Genomic DNA, 20,711 nt, shown 5'->3' with positions numbered 1-20,711 from the left:
GGAAAGAGGGAAAGGCAAGATATATGGAAAAGTGAGGAGAAGACAGTAAAACTGGAGCTTGAGGATGTCTCAGAGCACAGCCCAAGAGCAAGATAATGCAGCAACAAGAAGTTAGAACTAAGATTAAGATGGCATGCTTCTTATGTTCTATCCGGCTTTTGTTAACTGTACTTTTTCAAATGAGATGTGCTGTAGCATATTTTACATTTCTGGAAAAAGCGTTCATACAGAGGTAACTGCAGAACTCCAGGCCGCTAAGATGTAATGTATATCAGTCTGAAGGGAAATGACTGCAAATAAAAAATCGCTGTTCCTTCGGTGGATGTGACATGACGCTTTTCCACGCAAATAATAACAACAATTAGCACAAACTTGTCTAATTAGAAGTTCATGTGTAATTTTGATATGTACAAGTTTGGACACCATACACTTATGAATGTACAATACGGAGTATCAAGTAAAATGAAGGCTGAAGAGGTGTACGGTTGGTTTCTGTACAGAGGTAAATAGATGGCTTTATCAGGTTTCCTTGCTTCAGTTTAAGAATCAATGCTCTCTGCCATCTTCCAGGCTGGTGTGCAGAGGGGTCACTCTGGTTTCAGCTGAAGGTGCTCAGAGCCCAAGTCCAGATTAAGCCAATAGCCTTTAAACCAAACATCCTAACTCAGAGCTCCCCCTGGGAGTACTCATCCATGTCACTGGGTCTGGTGTTACGTAGGGTTTAGGAAATACTGCGACCGAAATCTAGTTCTGAGATGGTGGAGATGAAGAGAGCTGACAGTGCTCCGTTTGATCTGAATTTGCTTCAAGGGAAAACCAGGCCCTGCAGGGCAGAAAGGAGCAGTCGGGTACCCTGGACCAGAGGGCACTCCTGGGAACCCTGGCAAGCCCGGGCTGTCGGGGATGCCTGGCCAGAAGGTAAGCTGCTTTCAGCATTGCCCCCTTGTCATTTTGCATTGCAAACTTTCTAAGGTTAAGGTATTTAAATAGAAGGAACCATTCGCAGTTCCTTGAGCATCTTAAAAATTAGGACCATTCTTTGTTTTCTGTCTGTTTTACTCCTGATATTCTGGCCAGGATGTAAAGTAAGGGAAGTATGCTGTGAGAAGAACTATTTCATTAACATACATCAGTAGTAACTACAGCTAAGTGAAAATGCTTCCTTAATGAGAGAGGCTCTACAGCTCTGTTCCCAGAAATGAGCCACAGACCCCGCTGAGACTGCTTCTTCTCAGGCCCGTGTTTTCCTTAATGTGTTTGAATTTGTAACCTATGTCTGTCTACATAAGAGATTCTTCAGCTTTGCCCAAAACCAGTATTAGGTATCTGAGGTACTTGGGAATGTTCTTCGAAACCAGTTTTTGGTCAGTCCGTTGCTGTGGGCCAGGGGTGGAGATCTGCTGCTGCTGGGAGCAATGCCATTTTATCCTTGCCTTTAAATTCCTTTAGTTGTTGTCACTCTTGAAGGTCTGCTCACGTTGATTTCAGGCATGATATTTCTAGATGGACCAAAAGGATGCCAAGTTAGATTTGGCGTTAGCTGATACGAATATGAATTTCCTATCTGGTTGAACAAAGATAAAGTTAAACCAGTTACCCATAGGGTGCAGATGTACCCTATTCAAGCCTCTCCAGTTTCATACAATGTCCACTGAACCTCTTCCAAGTATTCAAACTTCTTTGGAGCTGGATTCAGGAGTATCACCCCAAAGAATTCTTACCTTTTTGCCTTCCCACTCAAAATACCATCATTCGTATTAAAAAATAGTGCATTACTCCATATTTACAATATATAGTAGCATTAAAATTTGTAATAAAGAGAGGAGCTTGACTGATTTTTGCCACAATGAATAAAAAGGACAGAACTTTTGCTATGTAAGTTTATCAGCCCATCAGGCTATAAGCCATAGTACAATATTCAAAAGCCCTGAAAAACCACATTTAATACAAAAATCCTGTTTCATATAACCCTTTTATTTCTATGAAAGCTTAATGGAACGTCATGTGAAATAAGAAAGAAGATATTTCTCTATATATATTTATGTCTGTATATATTTCTACTAAATGGCATCACAAACATTCATTTGGATGGTAGCAAATTTCCATTTTCCAAACGGGCTTAACTCCATGTACCCAGTAACGTGTCTTTTCATTTAAAATAGTTCTTTTTTTATATAATCTGATGTTTCTCATACATTTTCATAACATATTCCAATCTTTCTTCTTGTGGTGAAGTTATTCTATACAGATCCGTTCACACTGTGCACAGTCGTACTCGCAGTATCGGTACGTCTGGTATTTATAAATCAGCGTGTTGAATTCTGGATGTTTCTGTGGGAAGGTAGTCTCTGTTTCTTGATGTGGAATTCCTTCTTCTTGAAAAAATGAGTGCTGTGGATCTGAACCATGTTTTCAGCCTCTCTGTAATGAATGAATTCAGCGTCTTGTTTTAGGTCTCACAGAAACTGTTCCGTATGGTTCCTATTTAGGAGGGTGCTAATAGGAAAGAGGCCTTGCATAAACCCAAAGAGGCAAAACTGCTTCTCCTGAATGCTCTCAGAAGTCTTTCAAGATCTAGGTAGGTGATCCCACACAAATGGCGTCAGGACATATGTAGGGTAGGACAGAACAAGGTTTGAGATGAAGATTGAACTGAACTGCAGTGGGCTATGGCATGGTTGGTGTTTGCTTTGCTGACAGCCAGTTAAACGATAATAACTTGACTCCTCAGAAACCCCAGTGCACTCCACAGATAAACCACATGTAGCTTTGTTGCTGAGTACAGTGGGGTTTTGCTTTCGGAGTCCTAGTAGAAATCCAGATGCTATTGCTGATCATCGTCTTTCCATGTATTCTGATGTGCTGTCAATGTGTGTCAATATACAGAAAGCATTAAGTGGCTTTGATTCAATGTTATCTGCCTGTTTTAGCATACAGTGAAAAAGTGCATTTGGCTGTTCTGCTTGTAATCAATTATTTTCCATTTGTTAAGGGTAATAAAGGAAACTCAGGCTTACCAGGTCTGGCCGGTTATCCTGGAGCTCGAGGTCCCAAGGGATTGCCAGGCATGCCAGGACCCATGGGAGCCCCTGGACTGAAGGTGGGATGTTGTTGTGTTACTGATACTGCTTAGGCTTCATGCTGCACCCAGTGGCTGTGGAGCCACCACAGTCTACTACTATTAATGTACTGTTAATCATATGAGTAATTGACATAAAAACTTCCTTGAAGGGTAAGGCTGCAAGTTCTGCTCACCTTGTTTCCATAAACTAATTTGAAAATAGAGTTCCCATCCATCTGGATGCTGATCTCAGAAGCCATCCAAAGAACTTTGTATTTATTCACTCAAATGTTTCCTGACTTTTCTTTTTAAACTTCTGCAACAACTACTAGAATAGTTTGGATTATTTGAACATCTACAAAAGCTATTGGCAAAGAAGTGCTGTAATTTCAAGCCTGAGCCCCAGGTTTGAGGGCTAACAAGCATCTGACATGGTCGTTTATCACAGAATTTAATTGTTCTTGATCAGTCCTGTCAGAAAGAAAGAAATCTGAGAGTGCTCCATTATCCAGGCAGTTCCAGGTACCAATCATCAGCGTATCCTCATATTACTTAGACTCATTTCAGTGGTAAAAGAAGCAAAGAATGGAAACATTACAGATAATTTTCTTATTTAGAATAAGATTTTTCATCAAAAATCACGATTTGCAGTGCTCTGTGACATTTTATTGGTAAGCAGTTTTTAGAACCTTAAGTTACTTGAAAACTGGGGGAGGGAAATATTGTCTGTTATCTTTTCGTGACAATATTTCAGTATAAACTGCATTCACCATTGCTAGTGTTTATTGCCAGTGCTCCCAGTCTGGATTTCACTCCTTTGTGCGGACAATGAGCCAGCGGAGGTCATTCCTGCTCAGAAATAAGACAGGGAATAGATGAGGTGAAGGAAACTTGTTACCACGTAACACAAAGGAAGTGTTAAGAGTGGTCAGACTGAGTCAGGGCACAAGTCTGTGTTTGTTAGAGCAGAAAGGTAACACCTGGGATAAAGCACACGTGCAAAGCAAGCATGAAAGTTGTATATTCCCAGCCTTAATTGCAGCTTGGCAACCTCCTGAGCTAGACATGGTTTCTATGTATTTGTATGTGTATCCTCAGAGGATTTCCTTTGCATGAATTTGTCCAGGTTCCATTTGAATCAATGTAAGTTTTAATTCTAAGCACAAAGAAAGAGAGAAAGCATGTTCCACACTTCTTCCAGGATACCAATCTTTAGATGTATAACTGTCATAACTGTGATAAAGGATGTATTTTCTTCCTCGTCACAGGGTGAGAAAGGGCTCCTGGGCCATCCAGGAAAGCGAGGCAGAAGAGGTCTCCCAGGATCGCAAGGTGACCAAGGACCAGCAGGAGACGCTGGAGTGAAAGGACAGGCTGTACGTAATCACAGCTCTTAATGCCAAACCAGTATTCCCAGAGTTTCCAATGTGAGATAACAGACAGAATGCCTGCTCCTGTTACAGGGAGAAGATGGAGATCAAGGTTTAATGGGGTTTCAAGGATTCCCAGGTCCAAAAGTATGTGCTCGTTCTTTTCTGTTAGATCTTAAGCCTTTTACAGAGTGAGAACATTAGGAAAGCTCAGAATTAATTGACCTTAATAATAATTTGTTCAAAATCTATCTGGACATCGTAGGCAGAACTGTGTACTCTGTGTCCAAAGACACACGTTCTGGGTCAGCCTGCTTGGCATTTTCACTGCTACTGCTCTTAGAAATTATCTTGTCTTACTTCCACTATTACAAAAGATTGCAACAAGTGGACAGCCAATGTCTGTGCTTGCTTAAACTGTTCCTTTGCATTTCAGGGTCCTGCAGGGGACGTTGGCTTAGTTGGAATTCTGGGCCCGAAAGGTCCAACAGGCCAAATTGTAAGTTTTTCACTCCATGAAAGAGATGTTGGGATGGTTTGCAAGTAACACGTGTTTAATTTAGGGAATCACCTGTTTTCTTATTAACAAGGCCAGAACCCTCTAACCAAACCTTTCTCCCTGAGACCATGCCTGCTCTAGAAGCCCTTTGCCTGTGCTGCAGCACTGCTCTGGTTGCAGCATGGGTACGGATACATAAGCAGAGGTGGGCTCTTAATCCTGAAGGAAAAAAGCAAGCTCTGCTGACAAAGTGTGGCATTTCTAGCATCATTTTATCTGCACGGGTATCCTTATCCCTGTCACATCTTTGTTTGCTGGAGCTGAACATTCCCTTTCCTCTTACTCGCTACGACGCTGATGGTACAACTCTGTCCTATAGCAAAATGAAAAAGGGTCAGACTTTGCCTGCAGTACGAGAGAGCGGTGCTTAGGCATTGCTGATCAACAGGTAGTCTTTTTTAAATGAGTATTTCCTTTTCATCTGCAAGGTTACATTCTTCCTGACACCTTCTTCATTGCATTCTCCTTTCTACTCACCAAAACTGTGGGAGCATCTTTAGCATTTTGAAATACTGGGAGGTGTGCGTCCAGCTTACAGCATCACGAGAAAAAGGGAGCAAGGCTGCAGCATGGAAAGCCTTACCACAAATTGTTCTCTTACTGCTGCCACTGCCATCACAGAACTGAATTGGTCCAGTTCACCAGATACAGAGCAGCTTTAGGACCTGCTCTAACGTTTGCTTGCTTTTTCTAAACAGTGATATACAAGATAAACACTGGAAATTAGTAATTTGCCTAAGTGAAATTGAACAGGAAAGTAACATTTCAGCAGCACGTACTGGCAGCCTTGCAAGAGTACTTGTGGGCAGTAAGAAAACTCCAGATGTAGCTGAAGGTAGCTCAATAAACGTGGTCTTTGGTAATCAGAATACCTAAGTTTCCACTTAGTGTTTTTAGTGCGTCAGCTTTCACATAAAAGAATGTGTGTGGGCTTTCTAAGCATAACTATTACTAATTACTAAAATAATTACTTGCTGATTTTGTAGCAGTGTGCACTCAGTATTCACAAAGGGAGTATCACCGTGTTCTTTTGCGTATTTGCCGGGATATTTGTGTGCTGAGGAGCTTTAAACCAGGACACATCGTGGGGATTTTCATCATTTTAAAACATGGGGGACTAATAAATTCTTTGCTTGTTTACAGGGATATATTGGCCCTGTTGGGCAAGAAGGCATCACAGGCCCAGCTGGCAGGCCTGTAAGTTTCCCTTTTCGTTTGCATAATTTGGTTATTTCACCTACCCTTATTTTCAATAATCTGTTTTGCAACTAGCAACCTTCTCGCTTTTCTTCTTGCAAGCAGCAGCTAGCAGGACCATGAGCTGGTAAGATAACGTATGGGACTCCAGGGTCTGTAATACAAACAAGAGAAAAATAGCAGAAAGCACTGGAAAAAAGTCATTGCAGTGGCCTGTTCGGTGCAGTGCAAGGGCTGTGGGCGAGCCAAGGTGTAAACCAGCACACAGTAACTATCACCTGCGCGTTCTTTCTCAGCCTTAGGTCTGAGACACATCTAGAGGGTATCCACGCTGGGTTTCAAGGTAGTGTATTTTCAAATGCTGGTTGAACTGAAGCATTTAGAGTGCCCCTCTAGACACACTGGGAGCACCCAGAGACCCTTGTTTGAAAATTAAGTAATTAAGTAAGTAATTAAGTACTTTTACAAAGTACTTTGCAAACGCTTCCACAGATGAGACTGGACTTTTCATGTGAGCAGCGTAACTCTCATGGATATTAATTTGCTGGTTTCAGTCCTCGGTGGAGGTGGCTAGAAAGCACCCTGGATTAACAGCTTCTCTTTCTCACAGGGACCCAGAGGCGAGAAGGGCACAAGGGGTGAAATGGTAAGACGAAACAACTCATTTCTTTTGCTGTGCGAAAGCCATTCCTGTGTTACTCTGAATGTGCTCTCGCATGCTCTGAATGCCAGCCAGTGATGTTGTGGAGCTAGTGGAGTCTCCAATTAATAATTCAATTATCATATTTGTAGAAAATATTAATACCGTGATAGCTGATAACTGTGACGTTACTTTATATGGCTGCTTTATCATTAGTTCCTTTTCCAGTAACTGGCCAATGTGATCTTGTTGCCATTGCTTTTACCCTGCCTTTCACCCCGCCTCACTTAAAATAATTTAGTTTCTCTTGTCTTGTTGTATTTTGCTTTCAGCAGTCACCTGTGTACAATTCCAACCTAAGTGCCTCATAGAAGCTTTCAAAACTAAATCAGAAATACTCAAAACTGCTTACAGAATTAAGGCTCAGCACTGAGCTTGCTGTACGTGTTGTCTTGGCAGACTTTTCTCTTTGATTCTCGTGCTCCTGAGGCAGTCGATGTCTCAGAATAAGAGGAACACCAGTTTGTTAATTCGTGCTGCCTTTAACCATCTTAGCTGCCTTTTTCTCCTGTTTGTTCATAGCACCGCTCTGACCGCACAGAGCTCAAAATACTGACACTTAAAAGACAGTAATAGAAACCATCCAAACGGTGCACAGGAAACACCCGTTTCCATTACTGGTGCTGGGGCTTAAGAAGTTATTTCCTAAATATCTTCTTGAATTCATCAAGACTAATTCATCTCCTGTGACCGTCTTCAGAAGAAGAACATTTGATTTTCAAATCATACACAGTGGCATTACTTTACATTATGTAGCCAAGGAAAGGATTTATTTCCAACTGTTTTCAGATAAAAAGGAGAGAAAATCATTTTTATCCAACTGTGTATTCCAAACTCGAATTTACAGCTTTAAAATTGATATTGGCGTTCTTCTTGGGATCACAAAGATTTTAACATTCTGTAGAAGTCCAAGTTTTGGTTTCAGCTTTGAGTCTGCCAGGGATGCAGATGTCCTTGTATGCCCTGAAAGGCCTGGAATGTGAAATTGTGTCTCCTTGGTGAAGCAAAGCTCAGGTCCTGTAGGCTGATTCTGGAGAAAAAATTGATAGAGACAGAAACAGAGTTTGTGGGAAAATTTTAATCAAAATTATATTTCAATTCAAAATATTCATATTACTGTGACTGAATCATTTATTAAAACGTGGAATACGTTTTGGAATATTGTTTCAGCATCCTGACATTCCTGACAGTGTGTTTTCATTTCCTGAATGTTATTTGGCATGGCATGACACACCATGAATTACAGTACAGAGCCATAGGATAATCCAGGTTGTGAGGGATCTCAGTGCCATTTTAGACCAGCCTGCTCTGTAAAGAAGGACCAGCTCTGAGGTCAGATCGTGCTGCTCAGGGCTTTATTCATATTCATATCCATACTTAATGTTCTATTATGGACTTTTGTCTTAGATACACAGTCGTTAATGGCAGCTACCACACCGTATTGTGCATCAGACTGTTACACTGCAGGATGTTATTAGGCTTTACCCATCAAAATGAGAAAACTGGTCAGGGAAAGCTTGACATTAATAATTTTCCTTAAAAATACTTCCTGCTTCTTGGAAAATTTCAAAAGCCATGGACAATGTGGAGGTCCTTGGATTGCTCATGTTTTCAAATACATGTGTATCAGTGTGTAACCTTACAGTATTAGAAACAGATTGGGGTTTTGGCCTTTGAACCTGTGCACCAGCGATCAAATGGGGTGATTAAAGAGCACACTAAAACTGACTGTTCTGTTCTCTGCTTTTGTCGCTGTGAACTGGAATTACACTTTCCTCACTTAAATTCTAACGTGATCAAAGGATAAATTAAGTAGATTTGTAAAGGTAATCCTGTACATTCCAGTAAAACATTTAGCAATTAATTTAATCCATGAGAAGTGTAATTTAACCTTCTTTTGCTGCTCTGTAACAGAAAGGACTTTTATAACATCTCCACAGGATTTTCAACGTGCTTTGTGCAGTTTTGCTCTATTTTAAAGGCGTGTAAAGGTAACTGATATCGCCCTCTGAAGTTTTAATGCAGCTAAGAAATTTAATATCCCCAAAAGCAGTTTAGTTGCTGTAGTTAACCAATAGCATTCGATATTTACCTTTTTTTCACATCAGTTTTATTGGCAAGCAGACAGAGAATCAAGACAAATCACATTCCTTGTTTGCGAAATACCTTCAAGTCATTGGAACAGGACTGGGTTTGGTTTCTGAAATACTCAATTCTATAAATGTTCTATATAACCACTATCGATTTGAACGCTTCTCGTCCGAAGACTTTTTGAGTCTTAGAATTGTGACGCATGCCCAGAACGCAGAACATGAACTGAAGCATGAAACATCTGAAAAGATCCCCTGGAATGTCCAAATCTGAGCGTGCGGAACAAGGACATCTCTTCGTCAGAGCGCAGTGATTGCCTGGGGACAGGCTGCAAGACTTTGTGCCTTGCCTTGCCTTGGCATTTGTGTAATCAGGCCCTGAACCAAGAAATCAAATATGTCCTTACACTGCCAAAGTAATTTCTGGAGTTTCTTTTTCATGCTTTCTCTTAACGGATGCTCTTTAACAGCATCCAAATTGCTGATCTGATTAATTAAACGTGGAGGTCACCCTTCCCAGCTGGTTTACAGTGATGTGGCTCTGTGAAACCCAGTTGGTTTGCAATACGTGGGGGACTACTCCAAAATAGTGAACATCATCTCTGCAAACTCGTCTCTCATCAGTTTTGTAATATTTAATAACAACAGTAATATTTTATGACTATTTAATAGTCATAGGATTTCAAATAACATTTCAAGCAATAGTCAAACACAGAAGAGTAAAGGGAAACTAGGTAGTTGCCACAGAACCCGCAGGGTTTTCTGTACTACTGTATATGCTAAGATTACGTGCTCTTTTATTTCCATTTTCCAACATGAATCATTAATGTCTTTACAAAGTATCAGTAAATATTTACCTAAATGACGGTTTAGAGTCCCTTCTATAGGTATAAGTGGATGGGACATGAATAAATAGGGTCTGTCAGTTGAAAAGCTGACAATATTTGCAGTCCCTAGCGCTCACACCATTGAGGTTGTCTCAGTTCCTTATCTGAAGAGCATCTCTCTAAACACCCAGAAATCCCTTCAGTTCTCCACAAACACACATCAAACATGGGTCTGGGCCTCAAAGCCGTTTGCACTCCCTCAGCGTAGCCTCGTTGGTGCGGCTCTGGGTTGGTGCTAAGGGTTACACGATGGCCCCCACTTCTCACACTGCTCATAATGCAGCTCCTGAGCCCCTCTGGGGTGGCCAGGGCAGGGGAGGGCAACGCTGAACTTGGGGAGGTCATTGCAACCCCTGAGGGGTGGGTTCCTCAGTAGCTGCCATCTGCTCTGCCGTACGGTGATGTCTGGAGGAATAAGAAATGCAGCTGCTATTCTCCTAAGAACTGGTACATGTGGAGTCTCAGTGTCTTAAGTAAATCACTCCTGTGTGCTTTGAGATCCTCTTTTAAATACACATGATTTAATGTGAGGCTGGATCTGGCCTTTCTGGAACCGTTTCCACCTGCCCTTGCCAGCGGCAGCTTGAAGCACAGCCCACGTTCAGCAGTGACACTTGCTCACTCATAGTGAAATCTCACAGCAGGAGTGCTTCTTATCACTATATTAAGTGATTTACAACTTAATGCCTCTTTGAATAGATCAGTTTTTTCAATATTTGTCAGCATGACCGTATCAGACAAGATTATTTCTGTTTTGGCAGTGTGACCACACTGGTGTGAGAGGGCTTTTGCTGGAGCAGCTTATTGTGCTTGAATAATTGGTACAAGCAGCCCTGGCTAAAGAACGTTTTGCTTAAATTAACCCAGTTATGTTAAAAGGTTTCAGTAATGCGTGGTGCAGGTCTGGCCTATGCCTTTCATTCCTCCTCTTTTCTTTTGCTGGTATTGAGGCACTGCCACCCGTTATTTTCCTCGTCATTGTTCTTGCTATGGTTTATGTTACAGCAGCTCCTAGAGGCTTTGAGTGCATAGAGGCTGAGAATCTAACAGAGACACGAGAATCACTGTGTATTAATAAACGTTTATAATCCATCTTAACGTGAGTAATTGCTCAAAGAAATGATAATGCAGATGGAGTGACTGTTTTTGGAAGGGTCCACGTCCAACCCTAAGGCAAGGCTGAAACGTGGATTTAAGGGTATGTGCATTGTAGGCATTGTGAGCAAGGAAAACCGGCTGTTCTGTCTCCTCTTCTCCCCACTCCATCACCCTACACACTAAAGTGATGCCACTTGTGATGAGGAAATACAGGCATAACTTCTTTGAGATGGAGGAGGTCTGCAATATCGCTGTTAAACAATGAACAGAACGTGTTCTGGCTGAAAATTGACACTGCTAATGCATGGAGCTGATAAATGCATAGCAAGTACTCATGTATTAACACTTTGTATGATTGCTAATGTTCCCTTCATATCAAAAGTGTTGGATAAACAAGTAACCAGACAACCAGGCATTCTAACAGGAGTATTCACATGTTAACAGAGTACGGTACTTTGACAGTAGCAACCAATAATCTACAGCTTTACCACAATGGGTATCACATCTTCATTGTACACATTGTGGCATTTTGAGATATAAAAAGTACGTAAATATAAAGGCAGACATGTTCATCTATATCTGTTGCATTTTATTTCCATTTCTTCTAGGGGCCTCAGGGACCTCAGGGCCAGCCAGGACCTCCTGTAAGTGCATAAAAAACCATGCCTGTATTTTCCCATTGTGGTTGCATTATACATATATATGTATGTATGTACATGAAGCACCTAATATCTTGTTTCTCCCATTTCCCAGGGACCACCTGGACCACCAGGACGAAGAGTAAGTTCTGTAAGAACGCCAATCTTCAACACAGTCCTATATGAAAGTGAACATAGCAGGACCCTCGTCAGATGCTTTGCTTGCTCCATCACTGCACATGAAATGCAAATACATCACAGTAACGCATTTCTGAGAGCTCCATCTGACACTGTCAGTGCTGTTCTACAACACTTGTGGGCTTGCTCGTGCTCTTGACATGGGTTAACTCTGGCACACTCTAAGAGGTTTTTCTCCTGTTCTGCATTTGAACACCCTGAAAGAGAGCAACAGAAAACGTTGTGCTATTTCTGGCCCAGATGTTATCCCCATATACATCTATATACACACACATAATTAGTTTGTGAAGGGATTGTGCCAGTCCTAAAGGTGTAATGATATATGTAATCTGCAAACCAAATTGGAAGAACTGGGTGCTTCTGTGGGTGACTGAATTCTTTAAAAATAAAGCAACTTGTCTGGGTCTGTACATCACACCAAGTGCAGAGAATGAGGATACGCAGGAAACGGGCTTCCTCCCTCAGTTTGTCAGTCTTGGTATCTGTTGATGCGTGCCTTGATCTGTCAGCTGCCGATGGCTGCTTGAGGTACCTGTGTGCTTCCCTGTAAAGGAGTTACCCCTGTTCACACCTACCTTACCTGGACTGGTTTTCTTAAGTATATCAGTTAAATGGCTGGGAGGATCAAGTTGGGATATTAGTCTGTAACAACTGTTATAGAATGTTTTTTGCAATTTCCAGGGGTCTGATCATTAAGTTGGGCATGGGGTTACTAATAAAAATCAAATATGCTTTTTCTGTATGCATGCTTGCATTCTTTGGAAATTGAAGGCAGGATCCTATTCTAAAAGTAAGTGTTTGCAATGAGTTCTTTACTGAAATGACAAAATAATGAAGCTGTCGTGTGTGCTGCTACAGGGCTCAAAGAATTCACCACCTGCATTTTAGAATATTCCCGTTCACCTTCTTATGTTCTGAAATACCTGTTTTTCAGAAACAAGTGGACATCAATGCTGCTGTTCAGGCTTTGATTGAGTCAAATGCTGCCCTGCAGATGGAGGTAATATATTTCAGTGTATTTACGTTGTCATAAAGGGTATGCAGTTATAACTCAATTAACCAGAACAAGGCTTATTTACAAAGACTTAATTTAAAATGAATCATGGAGAACAAGTAATTACTGTAGAATATAATTAAACATGTTAGGATTTGTAGGACACAATTGAAATGAAGAAAAACAGCAGCATTTCTACCTTTTTGTGAAGATTGGCAGCAATGGAAATTTATTGACTGTCCCACATAGCAGGCTGTATCTGTTCTGCCACAGATAACGGTAGCGGTATTTAGACCTTGATCCCAAAAATACTGACCTGTATCCAAGTGGGTGTCCCATTGACTGCAAGAAAATTCCTTACATGAGTGAAGTTAAGCACATTTGCATCTATTTCCTAAGTTGAGTCTAAGAGTAGATTTCAGCGTTCAAAATCTGAAACTGCCAAGTGTGCTTTAAAAATGCACTGAATTCTTTTTTTTCTGTACCCACGTTTTTTATGTCACCATACCATAACCATGTATTTGCGTCATCTTAACCCGCTGTAACGTCACTGCTCTGATAGTCTTAATGAAATGTACTCATTTGTTTATTGGAGTATGTTTTATATGGCTGACTGCGTGCATTATAAATACTTTTCTTCTGCCCGGCTGTTCAGTGGCCATTTGACTCTTTCTGCACATGCTGTTGTGGTAACGCCTTTGCTCCTGGCCCTTGGCAGAAATACCAGAACACAGAAGTCACTTTGCTGGACCACAGCACAGAGATATTCAAGACGCTGCACTACCTTGGCAGTTTGCTGCACAGCATCAGGAACCCCCTTGGCACGCGGGATAACCCCGCACGCATCTGCAGGGACTTGCTCAGCTGTGAACGGAAGGTGGTGGATGGTGAGTGCCCAGCTCACCGCTCGGGCAGCGCTGGGCTCTGCAGTGGTTTGCTTCCAGATGTTCCGTCCTACATCAAAACTCCAACGTGTGCAGTTTTTTAATTACATTCTGTTGCAGCGTGCCTGTCACAGCTTGCTTTGTTTTATTTTAGATACGACTTCTGAATGTTAAAGATGCATGTCAATATTATAGATTATATATATTATATCATATATATACTAAATATTATTTATATATGTATTATATAGATATACAGATTATATATATATATAAGTAAACACATGTCCAGAAAATTTAAAACTGAATACAATTTTGTCATTAAAAGTTTCCCATGTATTTAAAGCCTAATATGCCATGAATTTTGTGGGGATCAGTTTCTAGATTCCTAGTGAGAAAACTGTATACAATATGCTACCTCTGTCAGACACACTGACAGTTGTATCCCAGAAGATCCGAAATCAGTATTTCAAATATAAAAGAATTATTTAAACCTGTAATGTCAATACTGGGACATAATTCAGTTTCTGAGTAACTAATAAAATAATAAATACCTGAAAATATCCCTGTCATCAAGTATCAGCATTAGCAAGGTAAGGAGGAAATGGGAAATGAAGTTAGAGGTCACAGGGAAATACCTGGTTTATGGCATATATAAGGACAGATCAATTATTTAAGACCCTAGTAGAAATGAGCCTAAATCTTATTAGAACTGTGTTCTCCTAAATAAATCTCAGTTCTTTAGGGCCACGCAGGTTACTGACACAGTCCTCCACTTCACAGGATTACACGCACCTGTAGAAGTTGTACAGGCTCACCCGTATTTAAACATGAATTAAGGAAAGCTAAATCCTGATATAACTTGCATGTGCCCTGTTTCTTTTAATGGACCAAATCCCATGGATCCCCAATGGCAAATTCTTCTTATTACCATTACTGGGACATGTCACGTAGAAGTGCCCGATGGCAGATAGTGGAGAGAGAAAGCATCTTCAGGATGCTGTGAGAGCAGGAGAAATTAGATGGGTATTTTACATCCCGAATATATTCTCTGTATAAAGATAAGTCCAAAGGAAAGAAAGGTTAAGTGTTAATGCAGAAAGAGGAGGCTGGAAATACTGCTTGTTCTTGCTCTTTAGCTGTAGAAAGGGAAAACATTTCTGAAACTATGACAGTACTCAGAAGTCATTGTATATGTAATCAGAATTGAGTGGTTATGATAATTTTGCTCAATAGCTGTTATTAGTAGATTTGTAATAGTGAAAAGACTTTCATGTTCCTTTTTCTTCAGTTCCTAGTAAAGCCATGGTGATAATGTATCTTAATACTTAACAAAAATACCAGTATTATAGCAAATTGCTTAGTAACCATTATATTTTTGTTTTATGTTCCATCTGGGGTTATATACTAACAGGAAAATACTGGATCGACCCAAACATCGGGTGTCCTTCTGATGCCATTGAAGTCTTCTGCAACTTCACTGCAGGGGGTCAGACGTGTCTAACGCCGCTGTCGGTGACAAAGGTAGGCATTGCTTGCAGAGGGACCGTGTCTGAGCTGCAGCTCTGGACTAACGAACGCTTATTCACTTCTCTCATCACAGGATGTTAGGTTTCAAGATTTAGTGTGCATCTTTATGGAAGGAGAGATCATATATTCTGTTACAGAAGTTACAGAATTTCTGGAGACACTTATGTCAGTGTGACTCTCACCTCTCTCATTTACTAGTGTGCATCTTTATGGAAGGAGAGATCATATATTCTGTTACAGAAGTTACAGAATTTCTGGAGACACTGTCAGTGTGACTCTCACCTTGCTCATTTACTCACTTTCCATGCTGATTGACTTGTTTTGGGTTTTTTATGATTTTCTATACAAGGTATAAAAATAAGCCTGAAATGCTTCTAAGCAACATCAGTAGCTCATCACTAAGCAATGAGATGCTGAAGCCACTGCAATGGGAAGAAAATGATGACTCCTTGTCAACACTTGGCCACTTTTAAACACCATTAGGCAGAGACTGGTTTGCTTTATATGATGAGTCCACGCTCCTCTTTACATGTAGTCCTTAAAGCCTTGGATATGGACACTTTATATTTGTGGAATTTTGCATGTACACTGTAGGCATTGAAGAGCATCAGAAATACCCTGAAGTTCCCATCTGCATTCCTACACTTGGAAGGTACCTGAATATGATCTCGTCTTGGAGGAATTCTTGTTGAGTAATGAGTAGCTATATTGTCTGTGTAAAACCAAAAAATACTTGTGAATTTTTGGATTTTAATGGGATGTAGGTATTGCCAGAGCCTGTGGTCTAAGGCAGCTGAACAGCAGCATGATGTGGCTGCAGTTAAAACACTGCTGCTGATAGTATCTTTGTTTAAATCACAAATCAACTCGTTTCAGCTTCCTTATTTAAAAACAGTGTTTTCTGCCCAGCTGTGTTTCAACAACGTTGTAAGCATTACCAAATGTTTGTATTTCAGGCTTTGAAAATGTCCTATGAAAAGCTGTTGTTTATGGTAATCGCTGTAATAGAACCTAACAGCTCCCCTAAAGAGTTCAAGTTGTGCTCCTGGGCACTGATCCCAGCGTACAAACACTTGGGGGCTCCCATGCCTTGCTGTGGCCACTCGGCACAGTCCAGCTGCAAGCCTGACCACGCGTTTCTCTTGCCCCTTAGCTGGAGTTCGGCGTTGGAAAGGTGCAGATGAACTTCCTTCATTTACTGAGCTCAGAAGCCACCCACAGCATCACAGTGCATTGTCTGAACACACCGGTGTGGAGATTCAGTGAGGCAGGTGGCCAGAAAACGTCTGTTAGCTTCAAAGGATGGAACGGTCAGATATTTCAAGCAAATACACTACTTGAACCAAAGGTGCTTATGGATGAATGCATGGTAAATACTTTTCAGCACTAGCATTATTGAAACCGTAATGGAGTTACTCTTTAGACATTATTGACTTTCTGCAAATAACTAACTGTCATTTAGATTCCCATCCCATAAAACCTCCTTCTTACGCTGTTCTGCGTGTGTGCCTATGCGCCAACCTTTTGATACTGAATTCAGTATCTACTCAAACGTAAAAGCAGTTGCAGCAATGCAGGGTATCTGTACTTGCTGTCCACATCGAGTGTCGTGTATTTCTGGACTCCACTGAGACACTGGAGAAAGATCAAAACAAATACAGAGGTGCCCCAGGAAACTTTAGGAACTTTACTCCCAAAATGAAGATTCAGTAAGAGTTCTGTTGAGGTTATCTAACACAAAATCTCAGGTTCAAAAAGGCTGCCAATTATTTTTTGACAACTAAATATCTTCAAATTCATTGAGTCAATTATTTAGTTATTTAACATAATAATAATAACTAAGATGGAAAATGGACTCTGTTGCTAACAAATACTAAATCAGATTTGTATTTGGGAAAAATTGGAAGAGCTCATTAATTGTCTGATGCTTATTTGAATACTCCACTCACTGAGATGTGAGCTATTCGTAAATGCCTTGTTAGAACACTATGAAATACAGCAGCCAAGCACTTTACACTCTATTTTATAGCTCTACTTTCATTCATAATAACGAAAGACATGAGACTGGTTCCATATCGATACAGGGGTGTCAGGTGTGGTTTTTAACCTCAAGAAAGTGGTTTTATTGAGGCACTTTGAAGCTGTTGTGCTTCTCACCTTTATCAGCACAAGCTACTGAAAGGCTCTAGCCTGGGTCGTACAGCCAAGGTATGGCTGCTGAAGCCCCTTACCCACCTCCCAGTCTGTTTGGGACTGGTTTAATCCCTAAAAAGCTCAAGGCATACAGAAGTGAGAAGGGCCGTTTTTCTGTGAGATTCCATGAGGTCGGTTGCTCTTTCTGTGGGGAGCTATGGATCGTACAGATCCGCTGCCAAATCTCACACACTGCCCTCTCTGCAGGGATTGCACTTTTCAGTGGTGTCCACTGCGCTTGATGCTTTTTAAGAACAGAGCGATCGCAAACATAAGGCACTCCCAGCCTCTGACAGTGTTACCGTGTTATCTTATAGTTTTTATGAGGTATCGGTTTCTTACTGGTATTTTTAAAGGATTGGAATAATCAATACAAAGTTCCTGACAAAAATGCAGCTCTCATTCTCTGTGATTACTCTTCAAGGACAAAGACATTCAAGTGCCTGTAAAGTTCATGGCCTGAGCCCTGCTGTTCACATTCAGAGATTAATTTAGCAAGAGCCTCTATGGGCTGTGAACCCAGGACTGCTTGCACAGTGACGGGTGCGCTGCTCCGAGCCCCGTTGTGCTGTGTCTGTGTCTGCTCCAGCTGCCTGTAGCATTGCATGGGAAAAACGACATTTGTTAAATTACACAGTTCCTTTAGGAATGCTGGGACAAGAGATGTTCATGTACACTTTAAGCACAATTTCCAGTTGTGTTTTGAAGCTCGTCTTTGGGATGAATCTGATAACTCTGCTTCTGTGTGTTGCAGATTGCAGATGGCAGCTGGCATAAGACGCAGTTCTTTTTTCACACTCAGGACACCGATCAGCTTCCAGTTGTCCGAGTTAACGCACTTCCTCGCCTCAAACCAGGACAGCAGCACTTCATAGAGAGCGGGTCAGTGTGCTTCCTTTAAGGTTTCTGTCCTGGCTTGGGGTTTTTTTGGATCAACATGGAATTGCTGCATAGATTGAATGCCAAAGAAATGATCCAATACAGGACAAACTGCTGGAAACGGAAGAATCGCTTTGAACAGCATTGTTTAAAGAACCTCCAGAAGACGACGACTTCCTCCTAAGGAGAAATGGCATTGAAAAAGGAAAGACAAAAAGAAAAAAAGGATGGACTACAACAATTTTCATAAAGTATTTTAAAAAAAAACGGTTGGTGCTTTACTGCATAATTTCCTCGGAACTAAGTATCCGGACACGGGATTTTTCAGGACCTCTTAGCAACCTCTTTAACAGCACTGCAAAAAAACCCATCCTGAGGAAAGCTGGAGACATGCAACCCAAGGAGCAATACTGGCTAATGCTCCTAAATGTGCAATAGCGTATGTGTGAAAAGCGAATCATGCCACAGTACGGTGCGTCTTCTCTTAAACGTCGTTTTGTTATCGTCCTCTGCGGACACACACATCTTAACGGATGGCACACTACCTCTTTTGTGTTCCCTGTCCATGTTGCCTTGGTGCTCTTCATAACACGAGGTGCTTGTGGCTTTATCAGAGATTATTCGAGTCCCTCTTTATCCTTCAGACTGTATGTGCTGGCTACATCAGGATGCCTCTGTTGTAAAGGTACTTATTTTAAAAATCGGTCACATACTTCACTGCAACGGAAACGTTATTTATGTGGGTTTCTTGTTTAAAATATTTTTGTGGGCTGTTGTGGAGATGGTGTATGAGACGGCACATTGTGTATGATGCATATAGTCAGAACAGTTAGCTTTACCGCCACTGTAAAAATGGTTGTAGAAGAGCTACCTGCAGTAGTCTTGAGTTTTAGATCTGTATTTCAGTTAACGTTTTGAATGCCAAAGGCATCTTAAGGTGACATATTGTGTATATATTTTGTAACTTGAGAAAAAAAATCTACTTCAGCATGTCTTCTGAATGGCTGCTGTTAAATTATAATCAGCATTTCATCAACCTAGAAAGTCCATTGTTTGCATTATTAGGTCATTTCAGTTTTTTTTAATTAAGCCTAAAATGTTCAACCATCTTTTTTTGTTAAAATATAACAATTTCACCATTAGGAAAGGCACCCTTTATAATGCTATGTCTCTATCTGTTATCAGTCCAAAGTCTGCTCCTCAGTACACGGCAAGATGACACCAGACTGTACTGGGGGGCGTTCAAACAACTTGTTGAACTGCCTGGATCCACAGGAAACCGTACTTACAAAGTATAATAAAATAAACTTCCACTCTATGTGTTTGTCTTTTACTCTTCTGCTTCACATCGTATAGTTAATTCTTAGTGAGGGTGAAAGTCCTTCAGAAGGGTACATGTGAGGTGGCAATGCTTTCTTTACTGAGGGGAAAAGCGCACGCTTCCTGCCGTAGAGACAGTGCTTGCTTCTCCAAGGTCACGTACACGTACATCCCATTTTACATTCGATATTACAGCATCGGTTTTGTTCCCTTTGAGGAAATCTGATAAAACTGAAGTCAAAGCGAGATCACAGAATTATGATAGAGTGAATGTCTCTCTTGTTGCATTTGCAGGATCATTACACTCTGGCAGCATCACTTCACATTTGCCTTTAGTTTGGCTGTGGAGCTGATGTTGGAACAAATGGATTTTTTTTTTTTTGTAGGAATGTAATCTTTAAAAAGTATTCTGCTTCGTGTATATTTATTAGTCTCATTTTTGGGAATTCTTGGTAGCCTTTATTTATGGTTTATCTCAGAAATTATCTATTTTAAAAACAAATAGCTTCAAGTGTTGTAAGGCTCTTCAGAAGTGAATATCTGCATTGCTGTAACTGAGGCAAAGATGCACGTCCCGTGCAGCCAGCACAATGAACCCGTGGGATGCTGCGGGACGCTGGCAGAGGATCACGTACGTGCCCCATTGCTCGAGTTGGGGTTTGCCAAAAACCATTGGTTGAAGCATTGTGTGTGACAGAGCACGTGTACGCACTGCAGTGTTTTGGCAATCCTCCTGTGTTCAGACCCTTCCTGAAGGCATTCACAGGAGATCTCGGGCAATTTTGTCCCACAATGTTAACAAGGGCCTGTACTCTGCAGTTAGTGTTTTATGGTTTCTGAGGTGGCTGCCCAATTTGTTAGCCTTAATTTCAGAGCAAGCCCTGGGCTAGATTACAAGACCCTTTGTCAAAATCCTTTTATCCTTTTTATTGTTATTTTTCATTATTAAACATCCATAAGGAGCACCAGGGAGGCGGGGCTTTGAAGCAGCTGAAAGCAGGAGCGATAAAGCCCGAAGGCTGTGGGACGCTCTCAGCGCTGCAGGGACCGGGCCAGCTCCAGCCTCAAGCAGGGAGCAGCAGCGCCCTTCTCCCCTACCCCGGGGCCAGGCCC

At 41.2% G+C, this 20,711-nt stretch overlaps 1 protein-coding gene across 1 annotated transcript in view; it reads left to right on the top strand.

Moving 5' to 3' along the window:
• Positions 1–18,300, top strand: part of LOC104546866 (collagen alpha-1(XXIV) chain-like) — a gene marked incomplete at its 5' end in the record, with an annotated part of 48,889 nt that extends 30,589 nt beyond the window's left edge. Inside the window, 12 exons of the mRNA XM_010192368.1 lie at positions 811–918; positions 2,993–3,100; positions 4,330–4,437; positions 4,525–4,578; positions 4,868–4,930; positions 6,134–6,187; positions 6,798–6,833; positions 12,733–12,798; positions 13,511–13,679; positions 15,091–15,200; positions 16,360–16,575; positions 18,154–18,300. Coding sequence (XP_010190670.1) covers positions 811–918; positions 2,993–3,100; positions 4,330–4,437; positions 4,525–4,578; positions 4,868–4,930; positions 6,134–6,187; positions 6,798–6,833; positions 12,733–12,798; positions 13,511–13,679; positions 15,091–15,200; positions 16,360–16,575; positions 18,154–18,300 — 1,239 coding nt within the window. The remainder of the gene's footprint in view (positions 1–810; positions 919–2,992; positions 3,101–4,329; positions 4,438–4,524; positions 4,579–4,867; positions 4,931–6,133; positions 6,188–6,797; positions 6,834–12,732; positions 12,799–13,510; positions 13,680–15,090; positions 15,201–16,359; positions 16,576–18,153) is intronic.
• Between the last annotated feature and the right edge of the window lie 2,411 nt (positions 18,301–20,711).

The sequence above is a fragment of the Mesitornis unicolor genome, unplaced genomic scaffold (genome assembly GCF_000695765.1).
Source record: "Mesitornis unicolor isolate BGI_N332 unplaced genomic scaffold, ASM69576v1 scaffold15499, whole genome shotgun sequence".
NCBI lineage: Eukaryota > Metazoa > Chordata > Aves > Mesitornithiformes > Mesitornithidae > Mesitornis > Mesitornis unicolor.
The sequence above is the reverse complement of the archived record's forward strand: the minus strand, read 5'-3'. Positions and strand labels throughout refer to the sequence as shown.